The 22,822-nt window shown below is 36.4% G+C and overlaps 1 protein-coding gene across 6 annotated transcripts in view; it reads right to left on the bottom strand.

Annotated features, from left to right (window-relative positions):
* Nucleotides 1–22,822, bottom strand: part of PHC3 (polyhomeotic homolog 3) — an 82,650-nt gene that overhangs the window by 40,409 nt on the left and 19,419 nt on the right. For 4 of the 6 annotated variants that reach the window (XR_006299430.1, XM_043594929.1, XM_043594930.1 and 1 more), the window contains exons 5-8: nucleotides 19,583–19,741; nucleotides 17,459–17,557; nucleotides 8,506–8,752; nucleotides 52–923 (exon numbers count right to left, since the gene is read on the bottom strand). Coding sequence is in view for 5 of the 6 variants with exons in the window: in XM_043594929.1 (XP_043450864.1) it covers nucleotides 52–923; nucleotides 8,506–8,752; nucleotides 17,459–17,557; nucleotides 19,583–19,741 (1,377 nt within the window). In the remaining variant the exon portion in view is untranslated. The remainder of the gene's footprint in view (nucleotides 1–51; nucleotides 924–8,505; nucleotides 8,753–17,458; nucleotides 17,558–19,582; nucleotides 19,742–22,822) is intronic. The other 2 variants (XM_043594931.1, XM_043594932.1) reach the window with 1 other exon arrangement.

Here is a 22,822-nt window from a genome sequence, read left to right as displayed (position 1 = left end):
AGTTTTTACTCTCAGTTCAGCAAGAAAGTCAAAGAGCTTCCAAGGGCTTACCACTGGTGGATCAACAGGTGCTGGTGGTTGTACTTGTAGGTTTACCGCAACAGTCTGTGGAGGAGGAAGAGTCTGAAATGGCAACTGGACCAAAGCTTCTGCAGCTGGAAGCTCCTCTTCTGACACCAAAGCATTCTGCACCAAAACCTGGCCCTGGGATAGAATTTCAGGCTGCACTTGTAAAGACTGCATAGACTGCAAGGGCAGTGGTGGAATCTGAGCTGGAGGAGATGTCGACATCTGTGGAGGGGTTGCAATTGGGATTGGAGAGGACTGCAGGGTTGAATATGGCTGGTGTGATGTTGGAGACACAATCTGCTGACCTGGGGACACCAAAGCGGACTGCTGAACTGGGCCAATGTGTACGACAGGGGAAGCTGGAAGTGGAAGATGGGATGGAAGATTCAGCTGTGCTGTAGGTTGCACCTGATTAGCAGTGGACTGCTGCAGGTTTGACCCTGGCTGGAGAGCTGATGACACAAGAGGGTGTGGCTGAATAAGTGCTTGTGGATGAATAATTATAGTAGGAGACTGACTTGGTGAATGAGGCGGTGGAGGAGACACCACTACAGACTGCTGTGCTGACTGTGACTGGCTAGGAGACATTGTTAAAGAAGGGGGATGGCTCTGAATTGGTGAACAATGCTGTGACTGGGCATTAGTAGGTGCTGGAGGAAGGCCATGGTTTTGGAGTGGCATACAGTGCTGGGATGGGGGTGGGTCTTGAGTTGGATTCTGAAGTGTGATTGGCTGAATTTGCTGTTGCTGCTGTTGCAATATCAGCTGATGATGGGAAACCTTGGGAGGTGGTGAATGAAGAGGAATCTGCTGATGTTTTATTAGAGGATGAGGCTGAATTGGAGGATATGAAGCTGTGAGAGAAAAAAATGACAATTAGTATTTTTTCCAGAAATATCATACACATTTTTAAATAAATCTAAAGGAGGCAAGTTTTCACATCAGAATGTCATAATCTCCAGAAATCTTTTATAAGACTTTCAGACAAGAGTGATTTGAAAATATAATAACAACTTTTCCTCAGAAAACTATAAAGACTTCATAAAATAACCTTACTGTGATAAGGTCAAAAGAAAAACTGCCTAAAGCAATTGATTCATACATCTGAAATATACACATGATTTATTCTTATTAAATTTTAGAAGTCATCAGAATATCTGCAGTAACTTAACAAAGTTTATCCATCTGAATTCCTTCTTTGGGGAGAAGAGAAGAAGTACCACGAACAAATGTAATATGTATATAAGTAACTTCAAAATCATAAATATGCAATATCAAAATTCATAAATGTCTCATCTTTTCTAATCTACGTCTAAATACTCTTCCAACTAATAGTCAATGTAATTATTTATAAAGCTTCCCAAATAACTTTCCAAATTTGAGCCAGGATGAAAAGTTGGTATTATTTGACTCAGAAAATGTTTTGTATAAAAAGTAAATTCAGCTAAGCAAAACACGTGTCAATTCTATACCACTGTTCAATAATCACTGTAACTAAGAAATAAAATCTCAGAGGCCATTCCAAATCTAGGAGAGCATTAGTTTTGCTTGCAGAGAGAATCCATGCTGTCTAAATAAATGATCTTGTTTAACTTCTCTCCCCACCCACCAAAAATTAAAAAAACCAACAACAAAACCTACAGTGATCTATCACTGATACTATCAGTTTTCTCCACACAGGAGTCACTCACAACAGGGATAATATATGTAAGAATTAGCAAAATCAAGTAGTAAATATTTGTCCCATCATTATGCTTCTTCTGCATACTAGTGTGTATGTTTACACAGAGGGGGATGCTGGGGAAATCCTGTTTACTTAAAAATGGACACTAGGTTCATTAGAAGATAAATTAAAAAGATTGCTTAATATCATATAAAAGCTATATACACTTAAAATAGGTCTAAAGACTCTGCAACATTTTCTTTAAATCTCAGAATGTTAAGATAAACCTTGCATCTATTTTTGTACTTAACCACATTTGTGGCAAAAAGCCTTATGAAACCTTGTAACAACTTTAACATTCTTGCATTTGGTTGGTTATCATTTAAAATTTGGAGATCCTTTAAGGAAATTAACATCTGATTAACATCTCAAAAGAGAGGGTTGAACAAATATCCACAAATTGTATTAAGAAAAATGGAGATTAGGTCTAAAATTTCATTTAACAAAATAATTCTCACATAACTAGATTAGCACTTCAAATTAAGACTGAAAATTTTACACTAGTACTTTATAAATGTGTTGATAAAGATTATATTATAGAACATTCAATAAAATCTTGAAATTCTTTTTTTTAAGCTTTTTTTTTTAATATTTATTTATTTATTTTGAGAGACAGATATGGAGGGCTCATGTGCATGGGGAAGGGGCAGAAAGTCCTCAGCAGGCCTGATGCAGGGCTTGAGCTCCCAAACGGTGAGATCATAACTTGAGCCAAAATCAAGATTCAGATGCTTAACTGACTGAGTCACCCAGGTGCCCCCAAATCTTGGAATTCTAGAGAGTGCCTTTTCTCCAAAGGGCTCAAGATACTATTTTTCCTCTTTTAAATATAGGGAAATAGAGTTTTTTCCAGGATAACAGCAAAAGCCCATTTTAGTTCAACTTTTTGAGTTGTAATTAAAATTTACCACTCTTTTAAGTTTCTTTTTAAGTTTATTTATTTGAGAGAGAAAGAGAGCATGAGTGGGGAAGGGGAAGAGAGAGAGGGAGAGAGAGAGAATCCCAAGCAGGTTCTGTACAGTCAGCACAGAGCCCGATGCTGGGCTTGAACTCACAAACCGTGAGATGATTACCTGAGCCAAAGTCAAGAGCTGGATGCTTAACCAACTGAGCCACCCAGGAGCCCCAAAATTTACCATATGATTGAAGTACAATGTACATCATATTTATGGGAATAAAAATTCCTTCTCAGCTCTAGCAAATAAGCAATCTTTTTGTATATTCTAGAGCTGATAATTCAATACTCTCTCACCTAAACTAAATTTTTGATGAGACATCAAAGTGAGTCTATATATTTTATATTAGTCCATAAGTCCAACTGATAAGCATATACATTACAGAATAATTACGAGAATACCTGAAGCAATACTTCTTTTTACAAGAAAAGCCCTAGTGTTCTGGAGAATATCATGTTTCTTAACTTCTCTGATTTTAATAAGTATTATTAAGATGGGTTTATATTTGGAGAGTTAATGATTATCATACTCTCTCACATATGTAGAATTCTTTATATAATTACTTACAATTAAGTATATTATTAATTACACATTATTTTTTTTAATGTTTATTTAATTTTTTGAGAGAGAGAGAGAGAGAGAGAGAGAGTGTGAGCAGGGAGGGGCAGAGAGAGAAGACGACACAGAATCTGAAGCAGACTCCAGGATCTGAGCTATCATATCAGCACAGAGTCCGATGCGGGGCTCAAACTCATGAACTGTGAGATCATGACCTGAGCTGAAGTCGGATGCTTAACCGACTGAGCCACCCAGGCACCACAACAATTACACGTTATTGTAAATTATTAAACATATTATTTTATTAAATAGTTATAGCAACCCCATGAGGCAAACAGGGTACTATGATAATCCAATATATTACAGATGAAGAAACTGGGCAGTTAAGTGCACTACCTGAAATCAGCTGGCTATTAAGGGGCAGCACTGGGTCTAAAAGAACCCATAGCCCTAGCTGAGTCTGGGTTCCTCTTATGGACTGAATGTTTTTGTCCCCAAAAATGCATATGTTGAGACCTAACCCCTAATGTGACTGTATTTGGTAATGGGGCCTCTAAGGAAGTAATTAAAGTTGAATGAGGTCAGAAGGGTAGAATCTTTACAAGAATATACATCAACATCAGAAAGCTCAATATCCTCTCTCCTGGCACTCAGATGAAAGGCCATGTGAGGACACAGCAAGAAGGCAGTTATCTGCAAGCCAGGAGGAGAGCTCTCACCAAAAACCAAACACTGCCAGACCTTGACCTTGGGTTTTCCAGCCTCCAGAACTGTAAGAAAATAATTTTCTGTTGTTTAAGCCACCTAGTCTATGGTATCCTTTATGGCAGCCTGAGCAGACTAGCATAGGCTTTTCACTACATATTAAATTCATGTCTACAGAAAGTGGTATATATTTTTTCCAACTAAACTGATTTTGTTTAGAAAATTTTGTTTGGAATAAAAGCTCTAGACTAAAAGCTCTAAAAACTGCTATAAAGACTTGAACTCAAATAGAGTTCATGATAATATCCAGATATGTGGTTGTTGTTCACCTTTATTTTATATATTAAAAATACATTAACTATGAAGTGAGAACTACACATTCAAAAAGAAATGATGAGGGGTGCCTGGGTGGCTCAGTCAGTTAAGCGTCTCACTAGATTTCGACTCAGGTCATGATCTCACGGTTTGTGAGTTTGAGCCCCATATCCAGCTCTGTGCTGACAGTACAGAGTCTGCTTGGGATTTTCTCTATCCCTCTCTCTCTCTCTGCTCTCCCCTACTCACTCTCTGTCTCTCTCTCAAAAATAAACTTAATTTTTTTTTAATTTAAAAAAATGACGGAAAAAATCAAATGATTTTAGCACCCTAGAAATAAATATAAAGAAATAATAACCATGTCCATTATAATAATTGTTAGTCTATACTGCATTAGGACACCAGTAGATTTTTCTCATATTTGAAAGCAACTTATAGGAATAAGCATTTTTCTAAGGAAAAAGACAAATTACCAGTTCAAGAATCTCAAAAAAGAAAAAAAATCTTCATTTCAGACTAACTTCCCACCAACAAGTGCAGAAAAACTAAGAGTGGAAAAATACAGTTGTTTCCTAGACAGGAGATATAAATTACTTTGCATAACTGCAGTGTAAGGCTTGAATGAATTTATAAGTTTGGCAGCTGCAAAGGTTTTTGTGGCTGAGGGTGTTTCTTTGGTTTTGTTTCTAATCAACAACACCATGGGAAACTGGAGTTTGGTTAGTACACGTTAAGAGATCTAAATTTGGAATTGAATTGTTCTGAGACTCTGATGGTTTTACCCTGTCTCCTCCATACCCACATAAAATACTGGCTATCAGAGGAAGGCAACTATAGGGATACTATCACACTATCAATGAAAAAAAAGGGGAAGAGTAACTGTCAACTTAGAACCAGGTATTGGGACTCTTGATTTCAGCTCAGGTAATGATCTCAGGGGTTTGTGAGTTCAAGTCCCACATCAGGCTCCACAATGACAGTGCAAAGCCTGCTTGGCATTCATTCTCTCTCTCTCTCTCTCTCTCTCTCTCTCTCTCTGCCCCTCCCTCCCCTCTCAAAATAAATAAACTTAAAAAAAAAAAAGAACCAGGTATTGGGAGTTCAGTAGGACTGAAAATCTAAAAGTAGATCTCCTTGCTTGAACTCACCCTGAAAGAGGTCCTAGCTTTCTTTGAAGGTAGCATTCTCTTTGGCAGTAAACTAACCCACCCTTCATTATAATCTATCATAACTGTAAGAGTGTCACTAAAAACTGTCCCCTAAGCAGTCATTTCAAGTGCAGTGGGTCATTGCTTGTCCACACTGACTCCTCTATCAACACTGGCCAGAGGCTGGTTTGAGGCTGAAAATACTCTGGACAGTACAATACAAAAATCCTGTTATCAAGCCATACAGAGAACAGTACCTAAGCACACATATGTTTATAAAAAAGAATTCACACCACACTACACTATGAATGGATTTATTAATTTATACATTATAACAAAGCCTGTACTTAATTTCCAAAATTCAAATGGAAAAAAAATCAACTATTAATCCAACAAATATTTACTGTCCATCTATTGTAGAAAGTGTTTATAAGGTACAATTTATCGCTGTTAAGATTAAGGGATGAAAAGGTGAATCTGAAAAAGGATTAAAGGAGTTAATAATTGTAAAGTACTTGACATGTAAGTGCTCAATATTATTATCTTACTCTCAAAGAGCTTACTATCTAGGGAAAAGCTAAGTATATCAATAACTATAAAAGAAAAAGGACCATGAAGAAGCATAAAAATGCTATACAAGTTCAAAGTGATGAGAGATTTCTAACTAGGGGAATCAAACAATTACAAGACACTGAGGTTGGGTGCTGAGGATGCTGGCAATATTAACACAGAGGAAAGATGTAAGAGAAATAGGTTTAGGTGGAGAAAAAGGAGACTTCAGTAATATAAAATTAATCTTTAAGAAGTAATGCAGAGTTTTAAAAAGAAAGAAGACGCTTACTTGATGAAGTTGGATCAAAGGAGGGGTTTTTTAAGTTTATTTACTTATTTTGAGAAAGACATTTATTAGAAATAACTTTTTTTAATTTATTTATTTTGAAAGAGAGAGAGAGAGTAGGCATGAGCACACAGGGGAAGGGCAGAGAGAGAGAGTGAAGAAGAATCCCAAGTGGATCCTGAGCTGTCAGCACAGAGCGTGCAAGGGGCTTGAACCCGTAAACCATGAGATCATGAACTGAGCCAAAACCGAAAGTCAGACACTCAACTGACTGAGCCACCCAGGTGCCCCAGGAGGATTTTTAATGAAACATATGTGATGTCTAGCCCAGTGAATGACACACACACATACTTTCAATAAACAATAGTTGAAATAGCTATTGAAATAACATATGCAGATATATATAGGAGAAATCTAAGTATGCATGAGAAGCAAAGGAAAGGATCCAGCATGAGGGAAACAAAAGATGCTGTAACAACTACAAGAAAAAGTCAGGTGCAGGGGCGCCTGGGTGGCGCAGTCGGTTAAGCGTCCGACTTCAGCCAGGTCACGATCTCGCGGTCCGGGAGTTCGAGCCCTGCATCGGGCTCTGGGCTGATGGCTCAGAGCCTGGAGCCTGTTTCCGATTCTGTGTCTCCCTCTCTCTCTGCCCCTCCCCCGTTCACGCTCTGTCTCTCTCTGTCCCAAATAAATAAATAAACGTTGAAAAAAAAAAAATTAAAAAAAAAAAAAAGAAAAAGGTGCTGGTAAAAAAAAAAAAAAAGATGCAAATCAATGACACAATCAGTGTTAACTTTAAAGTAGAAAGCAAATAACTCCTTATCTTATTATAAGTGAACAAAGCTCAACACTGAGAAATTCTGAGATGAATAGAAGAGATGGTAAGGAAACTCATGCTGGATGGCCCCAACATTTTCAGCATGAGAACCATGAAACAGTTATCTGTGGACAGCAGAAGGTTTCAAAGGTTGATGAGAATGAAAATGACTTAACTGACTGCCTGACATCTTCCTCTCAGAAATGAAATAAAAGATGGAAAAAAAGCAACATGGTAAGGGAAATAATTACACAAAATCCTTAGTTTTGGAAAGTGGTAAACTCCACTCACTAATGACAACTTTAAACAAAAAATATGTGTGCTTTTTTTTTTAGAGGTTTTAATTTTGTTCCACTAAAGCATATTAAATAAACTATAGGCAAATCTTTTTTTTTTTTTCTTTAAAGCTAGAAGGTTTTATAATAACAAGCACTGACAGGATGTGGAGAAAAAGGAACCCTCTTGCACTGTTGACAGCAATGCAAACTGGTGCAGCCACTGTGGAAAACACGATGGAGGTTCCTCAAAAAATTAAAAATAGAACTATCCTACAATCCAGTAATTACACCAATGAGTATTTACCCAAAGAATATGAAAACACTAATTCAAAAGGATACATGCACCCCTGTTTTTGCAGCATTATTTACAATAGCCAAATTATGGACGCAGCCCAAGTGTCCATCCATAGATGAATGGATAAAGATGTGTAGATATATACAATGGAATATTACTCAGCCATCAAAAAGAATTAAATCTTGCCATTTGCAATAACATATATAGAGCTAGAGAATTTAATGTTAAGTGAAACAAGAGAAAGACAACTACCATATGAATTCTTCACATGTAGAGTTTAAGAAACAAATGAACAAGGAAAAAAAAACCAAAAAAACAGATTCTTAACTACAGTGAACAAAGGGTTTACCAGAGGGGAGTGTATTGGGGGATGAGTGAAATAGGTGATGGAGATTAAGAGTATGCTTATCTTGATAAGCAGTAATAAAGAGAATTGTCGAATCACTACACTGTACACCTGAAACTAATAGAACACTATACATTAACCATAGAAGAGTTAAAAAAAATTTTTTTTAATCAAATAAATAAAAAATAAAAGCTATTGGTTTTACTAGTATAATGGGAGACCAGCACACAATGAAGATGTTAATCAAATGTTAACTGACCAAAAAAGTTTATTTTATTATTGTAATTTGTTTTAGCTGTTGGGCTCTTTTGGTTTCCCTTTTTTCAAGTTACAATACTGACTTTTTGTAAACTCATGAAATTCACATTTTAAAATGTTTTAAAAGCATTGTTCTTGTTCAAGTAATAGACATCTTTTGTATGAATAATGCAACTATTTTCAACAAGTTTTATCCTACCTGGTGCTATTAACTGGTGAATACTTGATGTCCGAGTGACAGCTGTGCTGCGTGATTCCAGACTTGGACTTTCTCCTTTCTTATTACTTTCTGGAGAAGGATCTCGCTGGCTGATTTTAGAACTGGTCACTGTTGTTTTGTTATGACAAATTGTCAATGACTGAGTTTGACTAGTGCTTTTTGGCGGACCGTTCTGTGAGCTAGATAATACACCCAACTTCTGGCTGCGTAATGTTAAATTCTGAACCTAAGAACCACACAACAAAAAATAAGGATGAAACAGATGGTATTAATTGAGATGTGATAATCATTACCATTATAACAATGACAACAAGTTTACATTACGCTTTTCATACATAAAGTTCCACTTTAAACAACTGATTAATCCTAAAGGAAAGGGGAGTTAGGACTCTAAGTAATCATACCTTAAATTAAGGAAAAAAATTTTTAGAAGACATTAAGGGAATCATTAAGAACAACATGAAAACAGTATGTATATAACAAATGAACTATGAACATGAGGAAATTACTATGCAACATACTGCACTTTGAAGTTACCAGCTCAGAGACAGCCAAAGGGAGGGGAAAGAAGGGTATTCCAGATACGGGAGAAAACCGGAGCAAAGGTGCAGGGCAGAAGAGCCCAGGGTGCATAAGGGAAGAAGGAGCAATTCCTTCAACTTCACTTTCACTTCTGCAGGCCAAGATTGTAAAACACTGAAGGTTACAAGGGCCTCATGTTACATGGGCCTCACTGTTCCTACACATACAGTTAGGAGAGTGCACAAAAGATACTGTCATCCTCATATAGATCAGAAAGAGGTACCAAAAGGAAAAAAAAAAAACCCATTCTATAGAGATTATATGGAAACAACTCATCTTGTTTTTTTGTTTTTTGGGGTTTTGGGGGAGGGGGCACTCATCTTGTAAATAAGAAAACTAATTCATCAAATCACTTACCCCATTGTGATAATGATGAAAATCATTTCCCATTAACTCCTTTTTAAAATCCTGTTGTTATGTAATACTAACTTGCTTCTGAGAACTAGATCTTGTGAACTAACAAGACTGTGCACAGACTTGAAATGGCTTATGGTCAAGGCTCCTGTCTACACCCAGGGTTACTCTACACATACTGCCAGTCTGGATGGTAGCAAGGATCATCCCAATGACTCTCACCTGAGGTTTATAACATTTCCAAAGAGCAAGGCAGAAAATGCCTCTCCAAGAGCCGCCTAACCTTTCACCTATCTGGAATGAATGCATTAAATACATTTATGCTAGCACACGGCATGAGTAGGAAATTAAAGTAAGAGATTCTAAAGTGACAAAGCAAGTGAGATACTGCTGCATTATGAACACTCCTCAGTTTCATGTGTGGTCTGTCTCTAGAACTGTATCATTAACTGATACAGGCGATCCATTCTCTTCACAAGTGCCAAATGCAGTGTTCAGCCAACGACAGACACTAAATAAATGTTTACTTCAGAGCAGTTGAAGCTTAAATCATTCTATTCTGAGCTACTGAAAAAAATTTCTAAGTGAGACTACATGGAGCATCTTCTCTGATTTTTGTCAAATACTCCATAGCAATGTAAGTGGACTAACAACTGCTGTATTATGAAAATTTAATGCAAAAATAAAATGTGCTTAAATCCAGGTTTCTAAGCTTGCCACTGAAAGCCCTCCACAGTCTAGGTCCAAACCACTTCAAGCTCATCTTCCACTACTCCAATCCACAATATTCATTCTAGCCAAACTGTTCTGCTCACCCTTCTCCAAACACATCTTGTACTTCCTTGATGTACTTGTTCATGTACTTGAGCCCTTGACTCAAGTTTCTCTTGCCTAAAATGCCAAATACTTCCTCAAAGCTGTCTCCTGAAGTCCAATCCATTCTTCAAGGCCCAGTAAAAATCACACTGACTCTCCCAAAGAAACCTCTACAAAGTCACTAGTTAGAAATAACGTCTCCTCCGTCTAGAATACATTTCCCATTGAAATTGGATCATATTGGCCTACAGCACTGACAAATATCTAGCTTATTTTAGAATTATTAATGTCTCTGTCAATGAAATACTGAGACTCTGGCTGGCAGGCTCTCATCTCTGACATGCATTTTTATACTCCCCACAGCTGAGTGCTACAGACATAACAGAAACTCCACAAGTCTGAGATATTCTCCTATTTCTGATTTTAAAATATATGTTAACTGGCTTTTATTTATTTTTTTGGTAAGTATTTAGTTCTATGTTTTTTTTTTTAAGCAAACATTAAAATCTGTTCATATTTAACCAAAAAAAAACTCAAATATCTAGTAGAGGCACATTAAAATCTTTCAGGAAGCCTAAAGAGCATAAAATTTAACATCTGCCATAATTGATCTATAAGGTGAACCACATCACAATAATAACCAAAGGCTGAATTATAATCTAGAAAACTTGAAAGCTTTCTTTCAAATGAAAAGCATATTCACAGTAAATGAGGATTTCACACAATGAACGCTAAACCTGTAGCAGTCCATTTCTGTAGAATCATACACCTTTTCTTCTAATTTTACTTTCTGGAATTCTGAAAGAAAATATGTGTGTGCCCTTATTATATATTTTATAAACTATATATTAGTTATATGAAGAGATAAATTTTAGAATATGGCTGTAATAGCCATGGTCATCTTGGTTTATATGTTTACAATAAATTTCAAATCTGTTAACTATACTCAAAGTATGTTACTGAGTTAATTTAGCTGTTAATAGAAAGATCGACATGTTCAGATTTCCTTGACAGAGCTTCCCTTTTGAGAAGAACCCAACCTTTATAGATACAGAATAGTAAGGCACTCTAATGTCCAATTTGCTTTCATCTGAACTTTTCCTATGATCAAATTATGGAAACGTTCTTTTAAAAATGTCTAGGTTTCACATGACTTATTTCTGCTAATTTCACACATTACATTTTTACAGTGGATTCCTCAAATACTCTCACATCAATTATTTAATTTGGTTCTAACAAATACCGTGTGAATTACTTTAGCATCCCTTCTTTGCAGATGAGGAAACTAAGATTTAATGCCAGACTGCTAACAGTGGAGTTGAGTTTCTAGTTTTTATTTTAAGCTTATTTATTTATTTTGAGAGAGAGAGTGAGTGAGAGCACACCAGGGGGAGGGACAGAGAGAGAGAGAGTAGAGAGTCTCTGCACTGTCAGCACTGAACCCTATGCAGGGCTCAAACTCAGCAACAGTGAGATCATGACTTAAGCGGAAGTCGGAAGCTTAACCAACAGAGCCACCCAGGCGCTCCTGAGCTTCTAGCTCTTAAATCCAAAGGGCTGTTTTCTTCTCAATTCTAAAAGCATTCCCCCAATAGCATTGGTAAGTAAGATTTGTTGCTTTTAGTCCTGTATCTTTCTGAAAATTGTATTTTTTTTTACTTATTTTTATTTTCTTGGTCATGGTAGGGAAAAGGGATGGAGCATTTAAAATAGTAAATAAGGGGGGGGGGCCTGGATGGCTTAGTCGGTTGAGTGTCCGACTCTTGATTTCAGCTCAGGTCATAATTTCAGTTTGTGACTTGGAGCTCCACACTGGGTTCTGCATGGACAGCATGGAGCCTGCTTGGGATGTTCTCTCTCTTCCTTTCTCTACCCTTCCCCGCTTTCATGCACGTGCACTCTCTCTCAAAAATAAACATTAAAAAATTTTTTAAATAAGTAATAGTAATCAAAGGTAAGATATTCCAAATTTCTTATTTTTGGATAGTATGCTACAAATAAAATTTTAATACAAAGGAAAAATTAACTGGTATACCAACTTCTGTAAAAGAGTATTAGAATAAAATGTCAACTTTGGTATTTCTCAATTATAAATTCATTGTTTAAAAATTTTCAAATATGGGGGCGCCTGGGTGGCACAGTCGGTTAAGCGTCCGACTTCAGCCAGGTCACGATCTCGCGGTCTGTGAGTTCGAGCCCCGCGTCGGGCTCTGGGCTGATGGCTCAGAGCCTGGAGCCTGTTTCTGATACTGTGTCTCCCTCTCTCTCTGCCCCTCCCCCGTTCATGCTCTGTCTCTCTCTGTCCCAAAAATAAATAAACGTTGAAAAAAAAAAATAATTAAAAAAAATAAATAAAAATTTTCAAATATGGGGCTCCTGGGTGGCTCAATTGGTAAGCATCCAACTTCGTCTTAGGTCATGATCTCACAGTTCATGGGTTCAGGCCCTGCGTCTGGCTCTGTGCTGACAGCTCAGAGCCTGAAGCCTGCTTTGGATTCTGTGTCTGCCTCTCCCTCAGCCCCTCCCCAGCTCGTGCTCAGTCTCTCAAAAATAAATAAATGTTTTAAAAAATTTTTTAATATAATAAAATTTTCTTTTTTTTTTAATTTTTTTTTTTCAACGTTTATTTATTTTGGGGACAGAGAGAGACAGAGCATGAACAGGCGAGGGGCAGAGAGAGAGGGAGACACAGAATTGGAAACAGGCTCCAGGCTCTGAGCCATCAGCCCAGAGCCCGACGCGGGGCTCGAACTCACGGACCGCGAGATCGTGACCTGGCTGAAGTCGGACGCTTAACCGACTGCGCCACCCAGGCGCCCCTATAATAAAATTTTCAAATATAAGTTTAAAAATTAACAAAGTGGAACACAAATATTTCAAAACTAACAGCCCTGAATTTGAGGAAAGAATATTCAAAGTATTAGCATCCCCTACCACTGCCAGTTTCATTCACTGCCATTTCAAAACCACAGTAAAGAAAAAACATTTGTAGATAAATTCCTAAAGGTCAATCCATTCCTTTAGTTTCTCAAAGTCTATCCTTGAATTAAGTCAGATCATCACAGAGCCAAATACTTGTATCACATTGACCTGAATCCCGAAGAGTCACTTTTATAAATTATTTTGACTATGTTCACATTTAAAGATACTACTAAAGGCAATGTAAGATGTTTTCTCCATGAGAACCCACAACACAACTCTAGAGCACTCTAGAGAGCATGCAGTTGTTTCCTTAACAACCGGTTTATTCTACCTTGGAAACTATGAATCATTTAAATGGTTGTCTTTCTCTCTTCACTATTAGCTACTTGAAACCTAAGAACCAAATTCATGACTCATCTTTAGATACTGTATAACAAAAATGGTGATTAGTGGCATGTGATAGGTGCCAAGCACTATGCTAAGTACTTTATGAGTACTGTCTCATTATTCCTTATAACAACTCTGAGCTATTTTAGTTTACAGTGAAGAAATTGAGGCTCAGGGCACCTGGCTGCCTCAGTCTGTAGAGTGTGTAACTCTTTATTTTTTTTAAGGTATGTATGTATGTATGTATGTATGTATGTATGTATTTAGAAAGTGAGAGAGCACAAGTTGGGGAGGGGCAGAGAGACAGAGAATCCCAAGCAGGCTCTGCAATGATAGTGTAGAGCCCGACACAGGACTCGAACCCACGAACCATGAGATCATGACCTGAGATGAGGTTGGATGCTTAACCAACTGAGCCACCCAGGTGCCCCGGGTGTGCAAACTCTTGATCTCAGGGTTGAGAGTTCAAGCTCCACACTGGGTGGAGAGCTTACTTAAAAAAATAAAATTAAAAAAAAAGTGAGGCTCAGCCCAGGTAATAATAACAAAAACATCTACTGAGTGCTACATACCAGATATTGTTCTATTTTTCAACTATTAACATATCTAATCCTCACTACAAAACTTTGAAGTAAGCATTTTATAAATATTTATTTTATACTGTTGAAACGGAGGCAAGAGATCAATGATATACAATGAGAAAGTGGTAGAGCATGTATTCCAATCGGGAGAGTCTGGCTCCAGAGACCAAACTTATAACACTACGCTACACTATGACCTCGTCCAAAATCAATCAACTGTTAAGTGACAAAGCTGGCAGTTGGTGCTGAAGTCAGAATCTGAACCCAGGTCTTTCTATTCTTCCCTTTGCAAAAAAAGTACTGGGTGCCTATAATGTTCTAGACACTAAATACATCTACTATTCATACTTCAACTTACCCTGCAAGTATGTATGACTATTAAACACGTTTGATAACTTGGCTAAAGTTATACAACTAATAAATAACTGAAGTGGGAGATAAAATTAAGTCCATGGAGGACTTCATGCATGTAATTTGATTTGGGAACCTCACTCCTAACTCCATGCCACTTTCCTATTTTAATTTCTGCTTTTTTCATGCATGTTTTCAATTTTTTTTATCTCGTTTTATTGTATGCATCTTGTAAATCAATTAGAATCTTGTTGGAACAAAGTCAAGCATTAAAAAAATAAACATATTCTGGAGGTTGATAATGGTCTTCCTTTATTAGGTTTACAAAACCAAAAGAAAACAGGAAGATCATTACTTCAACAAATTCACTCCACAAAGATATATCAAAAAGGCTCACAGCTCAGGTCATGATCTCCTGGTTCATGAGTTCAAGCCCCATGTAGGGCTCTGCGCCGCCCCTCTCCCACGTGTGCGCATGCAAATACTCTCTCCCCTCTCTCAAAATAAACTTAAAAAAAAAAAAAAGGTTGGAGCTCAAAAAACAAAGTTAACAAGGTTTCATTTTGTAAATATGGAAACTAAAGTACAACAAAGTTAAGGAATTGTGGAGGGCTCACAGAGCACATTAGGAGAAACCTGACCACCATCTTTATATACTGATATATGCAAAATGGTCTTTATTATTCAATAAATAATAAAGAGGTTCTACAAAAACTACCAAAGAATATTACTACTCTCTCATTTTTTACCTTTTACCAAAAAATTGAGATTAAAAATATAAAGCTAAGGACGATTCTAAGATACACCTATTTCTGCCATATGTATCTAAAACATTTTTTATGGAAAAAATACCTAAACAGTATCTATCATACAAAGTATTATTCTACACAATTGTTTTAATTTAAAATTTATTCTGGGTGCCTGGCTGGTTCAGTTGGTAGAGCATTTGACTTTTGATCTCAGGTTTGTGAGTTTAAGCCCCATGCTAGGTTGTAGAAATTAGTTAAAAAAATAAAATCTTTAAAAAAACAAATTAAAACTTATTCAATTTAATTCATTTTAATCTTTTACTGAGGTGTAACTTACATACAGTAAGATGAATAAACCAGTTCTACTGAATTTTGATATATGTATACACCATGTTACCACCACCCTAATGAAAATACAGGACATTTCCATCATCCTAAAAGTTCACCCATACCCTGCACCAGTCAATCTCTCCCACATTCAGTCCCAGGTACCATCAATCTAATTTTTTCACGATAGATTAGCTGTACTTGTTCTAGAATTTCACATAAATAGAATCACAAGGTAGATACTGTCTGGTGTCTGCATTATTTGTTATTATAATGCTTCTGAGATGCATCAGGAGTTTGTCCTTTTTTATTTCTGAGTAATACTCCATAATTTGTTTATCCATTCACCAGTTTAAAGACATTAGTTGCTTCCAGTTCAGGGCTATTCTGAATAGAGCTGCCACAAACATTCATTTACACATCTTTATATGGCTATGTTTCCACACCTCTCAGAGTGAACACCTATAAACAGAATTGCTGGGTCATATGTTAAGTATATGTTTAACTTTTTTTTAAATTTTGTTTGTATTTATTTATTTTTGAGAGACAGAAAGAGACAGAGCATGAGCAGGGGCGGGGGGGGGGGGGGGGGAGAGGGGCAGAGAGACAGGGAGATACAGAATCCGAAGCAGGCTCCAGGCTCTGAGCTGTCACCACAGAGCCTGATGTGGGGCTTGAACCCATGAACCGTGAGATCATGACCTGAGCTGAGGTCAGACACTTAACTGACTGAGCCACCCAGGCGCCCCAGTATATGTTTAACTTTATAAAGAACTGACAAACTGTTTTCCAAAATCACTGAACCATTTTACAATCTCACCAGCAGAATTATGAAATTGTGGTTGCTCCACATTCTCACCAACATGTGGTATTATGAGTCTCCTTCATTTCAGCCATTCTAGTGTGTAGTGATATTCACTGTGATTTTGATTTTGATTTCTAAAGGGATTAATGATGTTGAACATTTTTTTCATGTGCTTATCATGGCCTTTTGTATATCTTCCTTTGCAAAGTGTTAAATCTTTGGCCCATTTTTAACTGAATTGCTCACGATCTTATTGAGTTGTAAGCATAGTTCGTATATTCTGGATACAAGTCTTTTGTCAGATGTATGTACTATGAACATTTTTCCTCAGTCTATGGCCCGCCTCTTCACTTTGGTAACAATGTTTTTTGAAGATTTTAATTTTGATAAATTCCAATTTGTTATTTTCTTTCATGATTAGTACTTTTTGTGTCCTAAGAAAGCTTTGTCTACCCTAGTGTTGTGAAGATAATGCTATGTTTTCTTGTAGAGATTTTGTAGTTTTGGCTTTTACCTTTAAGTCTACATTGTACTTCTAGTTTACTTTTGTGAATGGTGAGGAGAAAATTAAGGTTCGTTTCTCTCATAGTACCAAACAAGATAATACTCTATTCAATTTTTTAAATTAAAAATATCCCCAATTCACTTTTAAACTTAAAATCTATCTTGACTTACGTTATTACACAACTGCTTACAAAATAATCTACACAAAAGAATACAACTCACATAATAAGAGCAATAAATCTGCTTTATAATAAAACAAACATATATAACAGCAAAACCTCATTAACTTTCACTAAGGTCAAATAACCTAAATATCTGTGTTTAATGGCAATATAATTTGTTTGTTTTGTTTTGATTGGTTTTGTTTTGTTTTTAATATAATTTGTATAAAACCAAAAAACCTTCTTGAAGTTCTCATGGTATTTTATTAAATTCCAATCTGAAATGTACAACAGAGAGCACTGTAACCATCAGTAACTTAAACACAACGTATGCTTATCTTTAACCTGAAGATCCAGACCTCAAGTACCACATTATGAAGCAGACAAGCTCACCTGAGTAGCTGCAGACTGACAGGAAGATGACGATGACGACGAGACAACAGGAATGTCAGACTGTACAGCAGCCACAGTGGTAGCGGGTGTGAAAATCAGCTGTACAGACAGAAAAACCAAAAAAATACCCTAAGACAAAAGAACGTGTCCCACACACAATGTATAGCAGGCAAGAGAGACTGAAATTTGTGACAGAAAGACAATGCAGTTTAGGATTGTCTCCTAAGCAAAAGGTTTTACGTGACAAAGAGAAGTTTCTAATAGAGAACTAAAAAAAATAAATAAAAATTAAAAAAATAAAAAAACCATAAACAGTTTGAAACAGCTCATGATTCTGATGAGTAGAAAAATAAATCAGTGCTCAAAAAAGAAAATGTATTTTGGTAATATGAAATCCTCATACCAAATTTTGCCCCAAATAAGCTATTATGATGCTTAAACTTTTGCCAGCTTAAAACTATGGCAGGATTCCTAAAATGGAAGTTATTTACAGTGGACAACCATAGTCACTACTCTTGAATACAAATTTCAGTGAGAAACCTGAAAAGAAACACAAAAGTCTTTTCAGTGTTCTTCATCACAAAAGATAACTATGCTACAAACTACACTATAGTATTTCACTCAGCCACATGGGATCTATAGTACAAACCTAGGCTGCCCTTGATTTTAAAACTATTCATAAAGAAATATTCATTCCAAATGTAAATGCCACAACATGTCAAAATACAACAATGAAACACCTGCAAAAAAGCTTCACATCAAATAAAGGAAAACATACTCGATTTATTTATCATCACCATCTCTTCAAATGTTATTTTTTTAATATTGAAACAGAATGCCATTAGTTTAAAAAGGCAATACAATCCACTCAGAGATTATCCAATTTAGTAAATTATGAGAGTTATTTCAAACAATGTGTAAATGCTCTATTTCAAAGTTGCATTACAAATTATTCAGTTTCCTATTTAAATTAAAATTACCAGTCAACAGATCTTTTAAATTTCAGTTCTTTATACACTAAATTTAAATGAATTAACCAAGTATAACTTTCACAAGAAGGTAATTCCCAGAATAAACAGCTGAAAGCAGGAAACCTCGAGAGAAAATGTTCTATGTAGCTTGAACCATGTGAACCTGCAAGTTTTATAAAGAGGTCAAAGTGGTCATTTCAAATAGTTTAGTCTAATTTTAAAGGATATTATTAATTAAATAAGATCTCCTGGGGAAATAAAATCAGAAATAGGGTAATGTCTACTGAATAATCTGTAAATAAAAGGTCGGTCATGTCATGGTTTCCTCTTAGAAATATGATGGAAAACTCTGTCATTTTAGTGGAAAACTGGTGATCCAGATATATATTCATTCACTGAACAAAAAAGAATATAAATAAATATATATTAGGCCAAAGCTCTTGTCTAGCTACCTGTAAAGACACCAAATAAAGTAAATGTCAACAATTTCTACATTCCTTAAAGCAGCTCGATAGTCAAATTAGGAAATCAGCAGGTACTCAAATAAAGAATAGCCAAATTAACATTCCTGTATTAACAAAAGATCAAAGTAAACACAACACAAATACCTCTCAGATTTTGAGATGGGAATAACCAAAGCTAAAAATCATCTGGTAAACTACCAGGAACTCCAATCCAGATTTCAGAAGATCCCACAACATAAATTCTAACTTAACAGTTAACCACCAAGTTTTTAACACTTGTAACTACTTCATCAAATTTAGGATGTCAAAGATACACAATGGCTTTCTTATCACTACAACTCTCAATTATAATACTGTAAGATGCCATCAGTTATAAATGCATCTCAGTTTCAGAGATATAAAAATGTGAAAAAGGTTTGAAATCAATAAAACTTTATATTAAAAAATCGCTCCATGTTACAGAATCTGTTAGCTTCCCAAAGTTGCTACTATTTGATACACCAAGAAGGCCTACCAATTAAAAGTAGAATTTTTCATGACATATATGTATAAGAGCTAAGCACACATATAAAAAATTTGTTAAACATTTCTTAAATATTAAAAATGCCTCTTATTGCATCAAATCAAGAAACATTTTGATCTCTCTCAAGTCCTTAAACACTGAAAAAATTTGGTAGCTCATATCTTACCATTTGAGCTCGGAGATACATTTGAGCTTGGCTTGCCGTTAGGGTAGGGGAGGTACTCCCTAGTAACATAGTCTGTTGGGTAATACTGCCGCTGGTAGAACTGGAAGCCTGGGAACGGCTTATTAACTGTGCAGGTGTAGGAGAAGTGGAGAGGTTGATCTAAGGAAGAAAACATATTAGGTCATAGGCTTCCATTTTTTGTTTCCGTGCCAGTGAATCTCACCAAGCTGCAGTTAGGCAATCAATGGTATAAACTATGGCTAAGGAACCTAAAAGAGAGGGCTTCATCTTTGACAGAGCCTCCTTCACTTCTCTGGGCAATTATCTGCACATACGCAAACAACACTATGTACTGATTAGTAATTAGGATAATTTTTAAGGATATCCTCGAGGTGTTTTGATAAGATTCCAGTATCTTAAAATATCATTTCCACTACCTCCTAAAAATTAGGGTTAATGTTCCATTATTTTAATATTCCTTATAACACTTGAATCAACAGTTTATACTATTTTGTCAGATTCTGTCACATTTTGAGGGTTTTCTCAAGTGAACAAAAATTAAAACACAGATAATCCATTCACATATATATATAAACATACATGTAACACATAATTAGTATAACGTTCTCCCTCAAAAGCTCTCAAAGAATACAATTACTACTTGTCAAACGGAAAAATCCTGAATACTGATTACAAAATTAAATTATAAGCACTACCTTAAAGTTAAAACTGCTGTTAAAAAAAAGAAAACTAGTGCACAGTCTATCTCTAGGATACATAAAAAACTGATAAATGGTTATTATCTATAAAGGCAAACTGGGTGAGGCAGGTAGAGAACAAAGGGAAACACATATACCCTTTATCTTTCCAATTTCACACCACATGCATATATTATCCTTTTTTCGTATTTTTTGTGTTTTATTTCTCTATTTTGATTTTTTAATGTTTATGTATTATCCATATTAAAAATAAATATTTTAACAAGAGTAATATAATCTGACCTCCAATACTTTAAAATTAAGAAATAAATTAAAGCAGTTTATTAGACTTTTGATTCAAGCGACAAGGTAGACTAGACAAATACACCTATGTGCCCAAATACACTCACTGAAATGCCAAATCAACAAGAAAAACTAGAATACAATTGAACTCCTAAAGGGCAAGGATGGGGGGGGGGGGGGTGGAATTCCCAGGTTCCAGAAAGGAAGAAACTCAAAGATGTAAGCTCTAGCTGACAGGAAGGCAGTCTCAGGGGATCCTGGTCTAGAGATAGAAGACGTGATTCTGAACCTATTTCAGGCAAGAGCTGGAGGTAAAACCCCTATTTTGAGCTGAGATCTTCAAAAGCGGTGCTCAGTATGCACAAAGGGACTGGAAATGCTCCACCCATGTGCCCTGAGAAGCGGCAAGGGAGCTTGTCATCTGCCCTGCCTTCAATGGAAGGAGAGAGGCTCCAATGAGAATCATAACACCAGGCTTGCACCATGTGGGGGATACAAAATCAAATTTACACCACCTGCAGTGGTGGTTATGCAGTTCCATAACCCATCCCAAAACATTAGCATTTAAACCAGTTCAGGACATCTGTTAAAATGAATAAGGTATCTATCTGTTAAACTAAAAGAGTGACTGGAGGAAGCTAAGTGAAGGATATATTGGAGGTTTTGCATAACTTCCTAGGAGTCTATAATTATTTAAAAATAAAACCGTTAAAAAAAACAGTATAGTGGGTACACAAGAGTTGGTTAATGAATTCTCTAAGCTTCTCTGTTATCTTTTGATTTAAAAAAATATATGCACTGGCACACCTGTGTGGCTCAGTTGGTTAAGCATCTGACTCTTGATTTCGGCTGAGATCATGATCTCACAGTTTGTGATTTCAAGCCCCATGTAAGGCTCTGCATTGACAGCTCAGAGCCTGCTTGGGATTCTCTCCCTCTCTGCCCCTCTCCTGCTCTCTTTCTCAAAATAAATAAATAAACATTTAAAAAAATAAAAATACGGGCTCCGTGCTGACAGCTCAGAGCCTGCAGCCTGCTTCAGTTTCTGTGTCTCCCCTTCTCTCTGCCCCTCCCCTGCTTTCACTCTTTCTCTGTCAAAAGAAAACAAACGTTGAATAAAATTTTTTTATAAAAAAAAATACAAATAAAAAATAATATGTGTACTTAAATCTAGAATTCAGTGCATAAAGGCAATGAATATCATACACAGAATTATTCTGCAATATGGTTTTTACTCCTGGCACACCACTAAAATCCCATTAGCAATAATCACCAATGTCTTCCATCTAACAAATTCAGTGGATTCCTTCCAGACCATTCCCTCTCAATCTTCTTTACCAGATCTTCTTTCTGGCCCACCCCCATAGTGTTCATGTTTTGTTCTCAACACTTTTCTTCATGAATTCCTAGATTATCACATCTACACTACCACAGTCTCAAAAAAAAAAAAAAAAAAAACTCAAATCTGATGACTCTCCATCCTTGATTATAAATTCATTCAGAGCTCCAGATCCAAATACCTACAGAATACATCTTTCTGGATATCTCTTACCAACTCAAATTCAGCGTGTTCATACACCAAACTCATTTAATTCCTTCTTAAACCAGCTTCACCTCAAATGGCCACAGGTATCCTCTAAAATCCCGTAAGACAGATTGTACGGAAGTCATCCTGAATCTTCCTTCTCCTTTACTAACATACAAAATCGGTCACACCTTACTGTTTATACATCTTTATTTTCTTCATTTTTGTTTTTAATCACTTAGTTTGAGAGTTTGGGCCTATGGCACTTCCAGCTAGATTACTTTAGCAGCTGCAAACTGACCTCCATGCCTGAAATCTTGTTTCCTCCTACTTGCCATATAGTCTTTCCCTGATTTAATTAACCGACCATTTAAAAATCTGGGTAGCTTCAACCTCCCCTGACTACCTCTCTAGCATCAACTCCTTTCACTCCTCCATACACAACTTTCACATGAGCCATATGAAGCTACTTGCAATATCATAATATCCCAGGCCTCTGTGGCCCTAGTAACAATGCTCTGGACTGGTCTGAGCATCCCCTTAGCCCATGCCCCACCCCATCTGCACCTAGGTAGTGAACAACCCTCTTTCAAAAATCATCTGCTCTAATAAGCTTTTTTCAGGCATCCCTACATCCCACAGTAGAACTACTTCCCTTCCTTTTTGCTTGTTATCATCCATATACTTCTAGCATATACTTCTATCTCACTCTTA

This window comes from Prionailurus bengalensis, chromosome C2 (assembly GCF_016509475.1).
Source record: "Prionailurus bengalensis isolate Pbe53 chromosome C2, Fcat_Pben_1.1_paternal_pri, whole genome shotgun sequence".
In the NCBI taxonomy this organism is placed as follows: Eukaryota; Metazoa; Chordata; class Mammalia; order Carnivora; family Felidae; genus Prionailurus; species Prionailurus bengalensis.
This window is presented reverse-complemented; position numbering and strand designations above follow the sequence as displayed.